The 13,002-nt window shown below is 56.7% G+C and overlaps 2 protein-coding genes across 2 annotated transcripts; both read left to right on the top strand.

Moving 5' to 3' along the window:
• Positions 1 to 455: 455 nt before the first annotated feature.
• RBM7 (RNA binding motif protein 7) lies at positions 456 to 2,836 on the top strand. The gene is made up of 5 exons (XM_064397702.1): positions 456 to 623; positions 792 to 954; positions 1,452 to 1,554; positions 1,683 to 1,743; positions 1,882 to 2,836. Exons 1-5 carry the CDS (start codon positions 528 to 530, stop codon positions 2,260 to 2,262), a joined length of 804 nt encoding a protein of 267 aa, XP_064253772.1. The 5' UTR covers positions 456 to 527; the 3' UTR covers positions 2,263 to 2,836.
• Positions 2,837 to 3,095: 259 nt separating this feature from the next.
• Positions 3,096 to 8,169, top strand: REXO2 (RNA exonuclease 2). Its single transcript, XM_064397700.1, has 7 exons — positions 3,096 to 3,252; positions 3,344 to 3,427; positions 3,644 to 3,721; positions 5,807 to 5,918; positions 6,456 to 6,564; positions 6,784 to 6,837; positions 7,758 to 8,169. Exons 1-7 carry the CDS (start codon positions 3,121 to 3,123, stop codon positions 7,885 to 7,887), a joined length of 699 nt encoding a protein of 232 aa, XP_064253770.1. The 5' UTR covers positions 3,096 to 3,120; the 3' UTR covers positions 7,888 to 8,169.
• The last annotated feature ends 4,833 nt before the right edge of the window (positions 8,170 to 13,002 follow it).

Genomic DNA, 13,002 nt, shown 5'->3' with positions numbered 1-13,002 from the left:
TCCCATTCCTGTTCCGTTCCCATTTTCCCATTTTCCCGTTCCTATTCCCATTTTCCTATTCCCATTTTCCCATTTTCCCGTTCCTATTCCCATTTTTCCATTCCCGTTTTCCCGTTCCCATTCCTGTTCTGTTCCCATTTTCCCGTTTTCCCGTTCCCATTCCCATTTTCCTATTCCCATTTTCCCATTCCCCGCCCCGCCCCCATGGCCCCGCCCCCATGGCCCCGCCCCCATGGCCCCGCCCCCATGGCCCCGCCCCCATGGCCCCGCCCCCATGGCCCCGCCCCCATGGCCCCGCCCCCATGGCCCCGCCCCCATGGCCCCGCCCCCATGGCCCCGCCCCCATGGCCCCGCCCCCATGGCCCCGCCCCCATGGCCCCGCCCCCATGGCCCCGCCCCCATGGCCCCGCCCCCTCCGGCCTCGCCCCCTCCGGAAGGGGCAGGTCCCCGCGCCCACGTGACGTGACGTCACGCGGGGCGGGGCCATCGGCCGCTGGGCGCGCGCTCGCTCACTTCCCGGCGCGGCCATGGGCGCGGCGGCTGCCGAGGCCAACCGGACGCTCTTCGTGGGGAACCTGGACCCCAAGGTCACCGAGGAGCTCATCTTCGAGCTCTTCCACCAGGTACCGCCCGGCGGCCGCGCTGCGTGTGCCGGGGGAGGGCGCGGCGGGGGGGGGCCGCGGCCGCCATGGCCGGCGGGGCTACGGCGGCCGCCGCGGGACAGGGTTCGGCGGGGCGCGCGCGGCCGCTCCCTGCCGGTGCCCGCTCAACGCCCTCGCCCCCGGCGCCAGGCGGGCCCCGTGATCACCGTGAAGATCCCGAAGGACCGCGATGGACGGCCCAAGCAGTTCGCCTTCGTCAACTTCAAGCACGAGGAGTCGGTGCCGTACGGGCTGCGGCTGCTCAACGGGATCAAGCTGTACGGGCGGCCCATGCGCATCCAGTTCCGATCAGGTACCGCGGGCTCCGGGAGCTGCTGGCCGCTGCCCTGGCCTGCAGCACAGCCCTGGTTGCTCGGGTGAGCTGCAGGAGCCTCTCACCAGGCTGTGCCTCGTCTGCCAGCTCTGCTCCCCTCGCACCCTCCTGTCCCGGTGCTTCCACCGGGCCCCTCTGTCCCTCACGGCCGGTGCGACCCCTTGGCCGAGCCTTCTCTGTGAGTTTTTGTTGGCTATTCCTGCAGCACCTCTAAGATCCGTTCTAAATTATCACAGCAGCATTAAAAATTGCATCTGGTAGTGGTTAAATGAGGCACATTGGCTGCAGTGTCTGCCCTTTGTGGTGGGAATTAAGGCAGTTGCAGGGCTTTGGTTTGGTAAGTGGACCATGTGCTTTTGCAGATCCCTGAAACTTGAGAGCCAATTCAGAACGCGTTAATTTCCTGCAAGACCACTTCACACCCGCTCTCCTTAGCTGCTGTCTGCGTGTGTCCTGAAACACTTGTCTCTCCCCAGGGAGCAGCCACGCCGCCCAGGAGATCAATCCGTCCTGTTCCCCGCTGGGAGCTCCTGGCGCCAGCCTTCCTGGCGTGCCTCACCCAGCCTCCAACTGCAGCAGGTGCGAGTGTGGCCAGCTGCCATTGCGGGGTCACCGCGCTCCTGCCCGCTCCCAAGCGCCCTTGGGTGGAGGCAGCACCTTGGGGTGCAGCAGGGCTGTGTTCACCTCGCGCTGTGTTTGCCCTGCAGGTACGACAGGGTTCCAGACGGCGCGCCGGGCTTCCCGTCGAGCCTGCAGAGACAAGCGGTGGTACGTGCGCACCCTGGGGCGCCGCGGGGACAGCCCCAGAAGATTTGAACCTGCACAGGGGGCAGCTGGGGGGGCTCTGGGTGACGTAAAGCTGGTGTTTGGCTCAGAGTGACCAAGCCCACCCCGTTTGCCTTGCAGATGAACAGCGCGGCCCGGCAGCAGCCCCAGTTCGGGGGCAAATACGAGCCTGGCTTTGCCCCTCCCGGCTACCCGCACCCGTTCCACGCCGTGCCGGGCTCGCCGGGGCCGCGGCGCGCCGAGGGGCCGCGCAAGGCCCGGCTGGGCGCCCACCCCTACGGCCCCGACAGCCGGCACGCGGGCCGCGAGCGCTTCGAGTGCGGCGCCGAGTACGGCCGCGGCAAGAGGGACGAGTACGGCTTCGAGGAGAGGGGCCACGAGGCCGAGCACCACTACCGGGGCCGCGAGGAGCACCACGACGAGCGGCACCGCGACGGCTGGAGCTACGAGTACCGCAGGGACAGCTACAGGGAGCCCAAGTGGCACTCGGCGCGGCACTGACGGACTCGAGGGCACAGCCAACCGCGCCTCTTTCTCGCCGAGTACTTGTACAAACCCCCCCCCTCCCAAAAAACACCCCCAGTGAAGGCACCTTTTAGTGTTTGTAAAAAAATACCAGCAGTGCAGTCCTGCCAAACTCTGGTCTCAGTATTAAATGTGTTGGCGCACGCTCCAGGGCTTTTCACGGGGCGAGGAAGCCGTGGGGAAGTCTTGGAGGAGCCACCGCTCTGTCCTCCTGTCACAGATCAGTGCTGGTAGTATTTTTTTAGGAGAAAGGAAGGTCTGTGTCAGATGGAAGGGTCGTGTTTTCAGCAGAGTTGAGGTGGGACATGCTGCCCGGCATCTGTAGCATTCCTCATGTTGTTTTATACAGTCACATAATCACACATTGGTCTGGGTTGTAGGTACCTCACTCCACCCCCTGCCAGAGGCAGGGACCCCTTCCACCAGACCAGGCTGCTCAGAGCCCCATCCAGCCTGGCCTTGAACGCTTTTACTGACGGAACATCCACAATTTCCATGGGTAACTTGTTACAGTGCCTAAGCACCTTCACAGTAAAGAATTTTTTCCTAATATGTAATCCCAACCTTCTTTCTTTCAATATGAACCCATTCCCTGTTGTTCATTTAAAATATTACAGTACTGTCTTGGAGAACATTAAAAGTCTCGCTGGGGACAGCCCCTGGGTGCACCTCCGCCTTTGCGGCCGGGCGGCGGAGCTGCTCCGTGCCGCCGCTGACGGAGGCGCGCCCCCGGCTACCGCGGACTACATCTCCCAGCAGCCCTTGCGGCGCCACAACCCCCAATGGAGCGTGGGCGGCGGCGCGGGGCTCGCCGGGAGCTGTAGTGCGGTGGCGATGCTGGGCGGCGGCCGCGCCGGCCTGGGCCGCCTGCGGAGCTGCGCCGGGCGGTTGTGGCGGGGCCGGCGGAGGGCGGCGGCCATGGCCGGCGGCGACATGGGGCAGCGCATGGTCTGGGTGGACCTGGAGGTGCGGGGCGGCGGGGGGCGCGGGGAGGGAGCGGGCGGGACGGGGGGCGCGGGGCCCGGGGCGCGCTGACGCTGCCGCTCGCCCCGGGCAGATGACGGGCCTGGACGTGGAGAAGGACCAGATCCTGGAGATGGCGTGTCTGATCACCGACTGCGACCTCAACGTGCTGGCCGAGGTGAGCCGCGCGGGACCCCGCGGGGCATGTGGAGCGGAGTCACGGCGGGGCCGGCCCCGGGCTCCGGGCTCCGCTCCGCACCGGGAGCGCGGCCTGCGTCACCCCGCACCCGGTGCCCCCAGGCTGGCCCTGCTCCCGGCTCGGCCCGGCACCGAACTTCTACGTGCTTCTGAACTTTTCTTCCCCGTTCCCTTTGTGTTTCCCCGTCCCCGACAGGGCCCGAACCTGATTATCAACCAGCCCGACGAGCTGCTGGAGAGCATGTCCGAGTGGTGCAAGGAGCACCACGGCAAGGTAAAACCCCACTGTGGAGTGACGTGTAGATCTGAGTGATGAGCTGCAGGACGTGTAATCCTGAGTGATCGGCTGCAGGACTAATTCTGAGTGATCAGCTACAGACTGTAAATCTGAGTGATCAGCTGTAGTACATATAATTCTGAGTGATCAGCTGCAGGATGTGTAAATCTGAGTGATCAACTACAGCATTTGTAAACCTGAGTGATCAGCTGCAGTACGTATAATTCTGAGTGATCAGCTACAGGACTCTAATTATGAGTGATCCGCTGCAGTAACAACCTGAGCAGGAACAAATCCTGTGCTGAGCAATTCACAGCCACACAGAGGGGTTCAAAGACAGGAGACAGTATCTGTCTTATTTTGTACCGAGGGGCCTCCGTGGAATGCTTTGCCCAAGGTGTCACAGGCCATCTGTGGCACAGCTCAGAGTGCACTCAGGGATCTTTAGCCTTCAGCTTCCAGCTTGCCTGAAGCAGCCCGTGCTTTGCAGCCTGGTTTCTGATAAGTTGGAGGAGTGCTGGAAGCTGCTTCCTGGTTTGGGAGCAGGAGGCATCAGCACAGCAGCAGCAGTGGGACTCCCCTGGGAGGGCTGAGCAGGCAGGGGGGCAGAATGGGATCTATTGTGCCACTGGCTCACATCTCCCAAGGCAGGGCTCAGCCTCCTCTCTCCCAGTGGGAGGCTGGGAACTGGGGTTTGGTTTCTTTGTCCTCTCACAGAGCTGCTGGCCACCTCCTGCCTCTGTGGGAGCCCTGCTGTAGGCTGGGTTGGGTTCAGATTCTGACAGCTCCTCCTGCTGAAGTCTTGCATAAAATAATTCAGAATAATTCCAGTGGGGAAGGGGGAGGTGAAGCTTGAATGCCTGAGTAAGAACAGGTGCAGGATCAGTGCAGAACAGTCCAGAGCCAGTCAAGGCAGATTTCTTCCTGTGGACTCTGGTGCATGTGGGATTAAACAGGCCTGTAAACACTGGGGTTTTGCCTCTTCCCTCAGTGCTGTAAGCCTTGTGGATATTTTCACTGAAAACTTCGCTTTTGCAGCAGGAGATTATTTTTAGTTCTTTGGGCCACCAAAGAAAGGTTCCTCCTTGCCAGCAGCAAGAGAGCAAATGGATTTTGCAGTCTGTGATGATGAATTGAAATTCAAGTTAGTTTTCAATTAAGGGCTGAAGTTTTAAGACATCCATAACCCCCCCCTCCTTCCCCTTCAGCATCTTGCTCTCCCTGGGAAGAATTAGCAAGAGTTTGGGGGATGAATATTAATTTACTGTGATGGGTGCTTCTCCCTGCCCCAGTCGAGGATTCCAGCTCAGCTTCAGCTCGGGAGAGAATTGGAGATGGTAGCATGCGTCCTTGCTGCTCCTGAGGAGCTACTTATTTTTAATTGACTAAGAGAAGAGAAGCAATTAGAATATAGATGAAAATGCTGCCACATAATGAATTTTTTAACCACCACTTGGATCTGTCAAGTAGATTTTTGCTGCACAGTCGTGGAAATATATAGCGTAGCCAGATGGAAATAAATCACTGAGAACACTTGGAGAGGATTTGACATTTAGCTATTGAAAAAAAAAAAGGGGGAGGAACTTTCCTGATTTATAGGAATCTTGATAAACCCTGAAGGCAGGATCCTGTTTATTTGTGTTCACTGGTAGCTGCTGCTCCCTGCTGGGGAGGTGAGTGCCTCTCCTGGATCAGGGATATGAAGGGATGCAGCGCTCTCCTGGCTCAAGGATGTGCAGGTGGATAAACAACGCCTCACATCTTGGTAACTGAAAAGAACTCTGAGCAAAGGAAGCAGAAAAAGGGAAGGAGAAAGTCCCAAACCACACAGGAAGGTCAGTGCTGTCAGGACTATTTACCTGCCTTGGTTTTCCTTCCCAGGCAGGAGGTCCCTGGGGAGAGTAAAGGCTGGGGGTGCCCCAGAGAACTGAGACTCAGAGCTCAGGAGGCACCTGGGGAACAAGCAGCGCTCCAAGGGCTGACCTTCCACTGCAGAGTTAAACATTTACTAGAGATCCGGAGCATTCCTGGCAGTGTCTGTGGCAGGGTGTTGCTGATTTATGACTTGGCTCTTTTTTGCAGTCTGGCCTTACCAAGGCTGTGAAGGAGAGTAAAATCTCGCTGCAGCAGGCAGAGTACGAGTTCCTGTCCTTCGTGCGGCAGCAGACACCCCCAGGGCTCTGTCCTCTCGCAGGTGAGGCACCTTCTGTCTGCACCTCAGCACATCCCCCTCCATCCTGCATCCAGCGGGATGCCAGCACCCCCTGGCACACGGCAGGGATGGCTTCCTGTTCTGTGCTCTGCCTTTTCCTGCCTGGCTGCCCAACCAAAGGCCAAATGAGGATCTTCCAGGTGTCCCGTTACCCAGAACTGCTTTCAGAATTCCATATGTGGTCTTGGCACTGGTGCTGAGTGAAATGAATACCAATGGCCACTTTCACTTGGCGAAAAACCCGATGCTGGCATAATTCTGTGATATTTATCTGTGTGACACAAATTGTGGGAGTAGTAACTGAGGAATTACTAGAGGTATTAGTATTAAACCCCGTGTGATCCTGCAATGAAAATCTGACAAACCTTTACAATCATATTTGCTAGAAAATGGGATAAACGAGCTGCTTGTGAATGGCTTTTCTCCCCCTGTGATCTCTCCCAGCTCGCTCCGCCTGCTGCTCCTTTCCTTGTTGCTCTGTAGCATCTTTGAAGAAACATCTTGTTTGTGTCTTTGTAGGTAACTCTGTTCATGCAGATAAGAAATTCCTTGACAAATACATGCCGCAGTTCATGAGGCACCTTCATTACAGGATCATTGATGTGAGCACTGTCAAGGAGCTTTGCAGGTAAATGTTCCCCCAGTTAATGGTTTGAAGATCCCCCCGGGATGCCCATTTGTGGTGCTGGGGCTCTGCAGATCGGGCAGGGCCACTCTCAGGGCTGTGGCTTCTCTGGGTGGCACTGGAACCAGGGCTCCTTCACCAGGTGTAACAAACCCACAGCAGCCACCAGACGTGGCTTTGAACCCCAGTTTTCTTTCTAAGTGGCAATTCTTGTGCTCCCAGGCGCTGGTATCCAGAGGAATACGAGTTTGCACCAAAGAAGGCGGCTTCTCACAGGTGAGCTTTGTGCCTCTGTCACTGGCAGAGCAGGGCTTGTCCTGCAGAGAGCTCTGCTCTTCCTCAGCAGGGTGTGGGCTCCCTGTGAATTCCAGCATCCTGTGGTGGAGATGGCTTCTGGAGCCTGTCACGTGTTTGAATTCTCCTGTCCAAAGAGACAGGAGAATAGGGAAAGGGATTATTAAAATCCAGAGAACCAGAAGTTTCCTCAGCCCTTCTGATTCACTCTGCTCTTCAAGGTGCATGTTTGTTGACCATGCAAACAGTCACTTAATGGGGGTTATCTGCCCTTTTTTTGGGCAGAGGTGGTCGCAGGAACACAAAAATTGGAGAACTGTGAATGGGGGAAGGAGAGTCCTGCTCCTGCCTGTTTCCCTGGCTTGGAATGTGCCAGAGAGGTAGCAGGAAGGAGCCAGGGAGCCCCTGTGGCTCTGCTCTGGTGTGCCCGTGCTGGGCAGGAGGGAGGCTCTGGTACACACAGAGGAGGAGGAGGAGGAGGAGGGCTGGCTGTCACAGAGCTCCTGGCTGAAGTCGTGGTTGATGTGGAGGGAGCTGAGCCCTGAGCTGCCCTGGCTGAGCTGGGCAGCTCTCTGGAGCCTTGGGCAGCTCTCTGGAGCCCTGTCCCTTCCCTTGGGCTGGACTGTTTCTGACAGCCCATGCTCTAGACCCTGTTGGTTTCCAGCAGCTGTATCCCAGGCTGACATAAGCTAATAAACCATGAGCTACTCCCTGGCACGTTGGCACCACTGGACTTTTATTGCTTCCCTGAGACAATGAGTGTTATTTTCATGTCTGACAGATGCACCTTCCATGTGCACAGTTTGGTTTCCTGCAGCCTGGAAGTTTTCAGCGGCATTAGGATGTGGGCATGGCTGGAGATGTACCCAGGCTCTTTGAAACCCTCCTTAATTCTCTTTCAGAGCACTTGATGACATCAGGGAAAGCATCAAAGAACTCCAGTTCTACAGAGACCACATCTTCAAGAGGAAAACGGATGAGAAGAAAAGGAAACTGATTGAGAACGGGGAAAGCGATAAAGCTGCCAGCTGATCTCCCCTCCCGCCCCACCAGCCCCTAGCACACACTAGATGCGTCTCCTGGGTTTTTTTTGTTTGCCAGTCTCTTGGGAAGCTGCACCCTGGGTTACCTTGTTTCTTACCAGCTGTTCAATGCAGACAGAAGCCTGAGTTGCTGCTGCTTTTCAGTTTGAGCAGGGAATCGGCCTCAGAGCGCCCGGGGTCGGGTGTTCCAGGTACACCACGCTGTTTGATACTCCTTGCACCTGGTTTTAGGTGCACTCTTTCACGACACAATAAAACAGGTCAGTTGAAAGGTGGTGGTTTTGGACAGCCTTTCTTTGGGGCTCGCCACGCTGCTCCTGGGCTGTCCTGGAGCAGGAGCTGCTGGCCCATAAAGCAGAGGGTGTAATGGAGCGCGGGGTGTGCGGCTCCCAGGCATGTTTTTATTATGGGCATTAATAATAACGGCCAGCCAGGGCTGCTCAATCCTGCTGATTGTCAGAACACCTGCTCTGCCAGCCCTGGGAATGATTGTTATTGCAGAGAGGCCGTTAAAATGGTTAATGGGGCAAATAAATGAGTCTGTGAAATGTCTCTCTCCTCTGTCACCAACTCCCAGGTAAGTTGGCAATTCCAGAGAGGTTTGTTTTCTGTGTGGGCAGGCTTGGAGCAGGGCAGAGCTCAGGGACATCCCTGCACAGGGTTACCCACCACAGCCAGCACCTGCAGAGATGCCTGGGTGCATCCCTGTGGCCTGCTGGCCCCCAGGCACTGCTGGAGCTGAGGACACACAGTTCACCCTTGTCCCAGCAGCTCCCCACACCCACATCACAGCCACGTGCCACCAGAATTCACTTTGCCTTTCATTTCTATGTTGTTAGTTTTCCCCTCTTCCACTGATTTCTTTCTGACCTACTTCTTCTGCTTTTCATATTTTATTCCTTGTTAAAATGCCTTTGTTTTTCTTGAAACAATTTTTAAGGAAAATATGCCACCTGCGTTTATGCATTTTTAAATATTGTTTATTCTTGCTTCTGAAGAAACGGTGCCGTATGGAGGATTTTTATCTTGTCTCCCTGTGTTATGCAATAGCACTCGTGGTTTTCTGTGCTGGCATCATTTGAGGTTCCAATTTAGTGCAAATTTGTCACGCACTTGGCAGAGCACAGATAAACCCCACCAAAGCGGGTGTTATTTTGGGCTGGAAACAAAGTTCCCTCCTGCAGCAGGAGCTGGGGAGGGGGAGCAGCAAGGACCCCCTGGCTTCACCCATTCCCTTCTGCAGGAGAATTACACCACAGTTGTTTCCACGCTCTGAAAGCTCCACCAGCATCACCCAGGCACGGAGGTTCCAGATTTAGGGATGCGAGCGACTCTTTTTGGACGTGGTATTTAAAAGAATTCCTCAAAGGCAAATACAAAGTGTGCCGGGGAGCCCTTGGCTCCACCCTGTGCTGCTTGTGGCTGTCTCCCGGATCGAGGTCTTTAACAGCACATTAAACCTGACTGCACCAGGGGTTTGTGCTCCCCTTTGAACAGGAGTCCCCGCAGCTCCAGTGGCTGCCAGCATGGAGAGTTTCCCATGTGGAAACTCCTTCCAGACATGAGCCATTTGAGCCTCCCACGATGGCAAAAAAGAGCAACCAGTTATCCCTCCCTCCTTCCCTTCCTCCCTCCGTCTTTTCTCTGCCCTTCCCTGCGCCTCTCATCCTCTCCATCAATCCACACTGCACTGTTTGGGTGCAAACCACAGAAATCAGGAAAAATACCAGCTCATGCTACACTTCTGCCCACCCTCAGTGTGGTCTGCTCCCGTTCTCTCTTTTTAGAGGAATCCTGCTCCCAGGCCCAGCTGCTGGCTCCACAATGGGCAGAGGAACTTCTGTCCTCTGGCAGCTGCAGCATCAACCTTGTGAAGGCAGGGGATGAACAGGGACCCTCAAGCAACTTTCCCCCGGTCTTTGGGGCTGAGCTGGATGCTGGAGGGGCAGGGATGTGCTGGGACAGTGCTCAGCCCACCCTGGCACTCCTGCCAGGGCTGCCCACAGGCCCTGGAGCCGCCGGGTGCAGCTGCAGCAGCTCAAGGTCGGCTGCAGAGAGCCCGGAATAGAAAACCTTCAGACACGATTTTTGTCTCTTTTTTTTTTTTCCCTCCCACTGCCGCTGATGATACCCTTTTACTGGAATAACTCTCTCCTGCTGACAGATAAGCTTTTAGGGTAGTGAAATCTCTGTGACACTTTAAGTGCCCTAAATGACAAAACAAGGACGTGCAAGATTACCCCGCGACTACTCCGTAAAACACAACTTGTCAGAAGTTGCCACAGCCACCCAGGACAGGGCACCCCGGCCCCAGGACTGTCCTTCCAGCAGGAGAGAGCAGAGGGAAGAGAGGGAAAGGGGCAAAGCAGGGGTTAGTGTGAGCAAGAGCCTCCCAGGCCACGGGACGGGGGTCCCTCTGGAATCAGGGATTTGCCTCCCTGCCGCCTCCCAGCTGATGGATGGGATCCAAATGGCCATAAATTGCCGGGTGTGCAGCAGTATTTCATCCCCGTGCTGGAGGAGCTGCTGGCAGCAGCGCGGTGCCAGGCGAGGGGCACGGGCTGTCTGTCAGGTGCCAGGGGAGGGAGAGGTGGCACTCAGCGAGATCCATCCCCGGCACTGACAGAGGAGCACAAATGGGTGTGATAATGGTGTGACAGGGCCTAGCAGGCACCGTGTTTTGGAAAAGAAAACAATTGTCTGGTGAGTCAAGCGGCACCCACTGACCCCTCAGCTCTGGCCACTGCGGGCAGGTCACAGAGTGCAAATCCTTCTGCTTCCCTAAGACCAGGCTCAAAACCCCCTTTCCTGGGAAATCTGGGGGGAACTGGGGTTCAAAAACCACACAGCTGGGGAAACTGCCCAGCACCTTCCCAGACAGAGTGCTCTCCTGCACTGCACTTGCAAGGGAATAAAATTGGTGTCTGCTCCCGACCCAACAGACAAGACCGGAGGGAGGATCACGCTCTCCAAACTTTGCAGAAGGGAAATGAAGCACAGAGAGATGAAGTGACCTCCTTAAGGTCGCATGGGGAATTTGCAGCAGAGCCAAGAACTCAGCTGAGATCTCCAGGGTCCTCATCTACTTCTTCCACTGTAAGATATTCCTTCCACTTTCCCTCCAGCCAAGTTAAAAATAAAACTGAGTTTCACGTTCCTTTGGCTGCAACGTGACTCCAGTGCAGCAGTCTGGTCCACGAGCTGCCAGGGCTGCAGCACTGAAGGGTCTGCCTGGCTCTCTGCAGTGCCCAGCATTTTGGGGATGGCCACATGCATGGGTATAAATTTGTGTGCATATATATATTAGTTATGTGGCGCTTCCTGCCTCGTAATTAAATGGAACCTCTTCACAGGCCCCTTTGAAGCAAATCTCTGCTGGTTCAGAGAAACTTTCATCGCCAGCCAGCGCTCTGCAGTGTTTGTCCTCATTGTTCCTGCCAGCCAGAATAAAACTCCTCACAGGGCAGAGAAGGTGGATCCCCAGTGCCATCACACGGGCAGAGCCCAGCCCTTTCCTGGAGGGGAAACGCCTGCAGTGGTGCCAGCCCTGGGGGCTGGCAGCACCGTGAAGGCTCCCCTGCTGTCCTCACTGTTGATTCTGGATTTTGTATCCCCTCCATGTCCCCACGAGTCCTCCAACCTGTTGCACGCTTCCATTTTCTGTGCTGTGCTCACCAGCACCCCTGGCAGGAGCTGCTTTTTGCAGCAGGAGCCCAGGGGCAGTGGGATGTTCCCCACCAGGTGTATCTGCAATGCCCTCGCCTTTCCCTGCGCAAGGTTTGAACTCAACCCGCTGCTCGTTAACAGCCCCAAAACCACCCCCAGCCTGTTCTCGTGGGCTGCCGTGCCCCGGCGGCATCGCTGCTGTTGCTGCAGTCGGTCTTGTGGTGTCTCCCGAACACAGGGAGCGGCGGAGCTGCGGCTCCAGGAGGGAGCGCGGGGCTGGAGCCAGGGCTGGGCTGGGGATGCTGCACAGAGCCCACCGGCTTCCCCTGGGCAGCGTGGTTGGACTGCTCGAGCAGTCGGAGGCAGGTCTGAAAAGAGTGCAAGCTACCTCTGGAGACATAATTTCCACAGGGAAGAAGAGTTTTCTGCAGGAATTAAATTGTTTTGTTCTTTGTTTCCAGAGGAGGCAAAGAGGGAGAAGCTCTGGCTGAATCCACCTGTAGGTATCAGTGTAAGCCCAGGACTCGTGGCAGCACAGAAGGCAAGAGTCCCACCTCCCTGATTCCCCATGGTTGGTGCCACACGCTTGGTGCTGTCACTCCAGCCTTCTCCCCCACCTTGGGTCCGTGTCCAGGGCAGCAGTGCAGTTTGGGGTGGTGTTTCTGGTCTGTGAGCAGGGCAGCAGTGCAGTTTGGGGTGGTGTTTCTGGTCTGTGAGCAGGGCAGCAGTGCAGTTTGGGGTGGTGTTTTTGGTCTGTGAGCAGGGCAGCAGTGCAGTTTGGGGTGGTGTTTCTGGTCTGTGAGCAGGGCAGCAGTGCAGTTTGGGGTGGTGTTTCTGGTCTGTGAGCAGGGCAGCAGTGCAGTTTGGGGTGGTGTTTTTGGTCTGTGAGCAGGGCAGCAGTGCAGTTTGGGGTGGTGTTTCTGGTCTGTGAGCAGGGCAGCAGTGCAGTTTGGGGTGGTGTTTCTGGTCTGTGAGCTCTGCAGCAGTGCAGTTTGGGGTGGTGTGTTTGGTCTGTGAGCTCTGCAGCAGTGCAGTTTGGGGTGGTGTTTTGGTCTGTGAGCTCAGCAGCAGTGCAGTTTGGGGTGGTGTTTCTGGTCTGTGAGCTCAGCAGCAGTGCAGTTTGGGGTGGTGTTTCTGGTCTGTGAGCTCTGCAGCAGTGCAGTTTGGGGTGGTGTTTTTGGTCTGTGAGCTCTGCAGCAGTGCAGTTTGGGATGGTGTTTCTGGTCTGTGAGCAGGGCAGCAGTGCAGTTTGGGATGGTGTTCTGGTCTGTGAGCAGGGCAGCAGTGCAGTTTGGGGTGGTGTTTCTGGTCTGTGAGCAGGGCAGCAGTGCAGTTTGGGGTGGTGTTTCTGGTCTGTGAGCTCTGCAGCAGTGCAGTTTGGGGTGGTGTTTTGGTCTGTGAGCTCTGCAGCAGTGCAGTTTGGGGTGGTGTTTCTGGT

This window comes from Passer domesticus, chromosome 23, assembly GCF_036417665.1.
Source record: "Passer domesticus isolate bPasDom1 chromosome 23, bPasDom1.hap1, whole genome shotgun sequence".
NCBI classification, from domain to species: Eukaryota; Metazoa; Chordata; class Aves; order Passeriformes; family Passeridae; genus Passer; species Passer domesticus.
Note: the sequence above shows the minus strand (reverse complement) of the source record. Positions and strands in the feature narration are given on the sequence as shown.

Bases quoted from the DNA above. Each gene is read 5' to 3' on its own strand.
- RBM7 (XM_064397702.1), top strand. From the start codon at position 528: ATGGGCGCGGCGGCTGCCGAGGCCAACCGGACGCTCTTCGTGGGGAAC. The intron at 624-791 runs GTACCGCCCGGC...CCCCGGCGCCAG, and splicing joins TCTTCGAGCTCTTCCACCAG to GCGGGCCCCGTGATCACCGT. The intron at 1,555-1,682 runs GTGCGAGTGTGG...TTTGCCCTGCAG, and splicing joins CCAGCCTCCAACTGCAGCAG to GTACGACAGGGTTCCAGACG.
- REXO2 (XM_064397700.1), top strand. From the start codon at position 3,121: ATGCTGGGCGGCGGCCGCGCCGGCCTGGGCCGCCTGCGGAGCTGCGCC. The intron at 5,919-6,455 runs GTGAGGCACCTT...GTGTCTTTGTAG, and splicing joins AGGGCTCTGTCCTCTCGCAG to GTAACTCTGTTCATGCAGAT. The intron at 6,838-7,757 runs GTGAGCTTTGTG...ATTCTCTTTCAG, and splicing joins AAGAAGGCGGCTTCTCACAG to AGCACTTGATGACATCAGGG.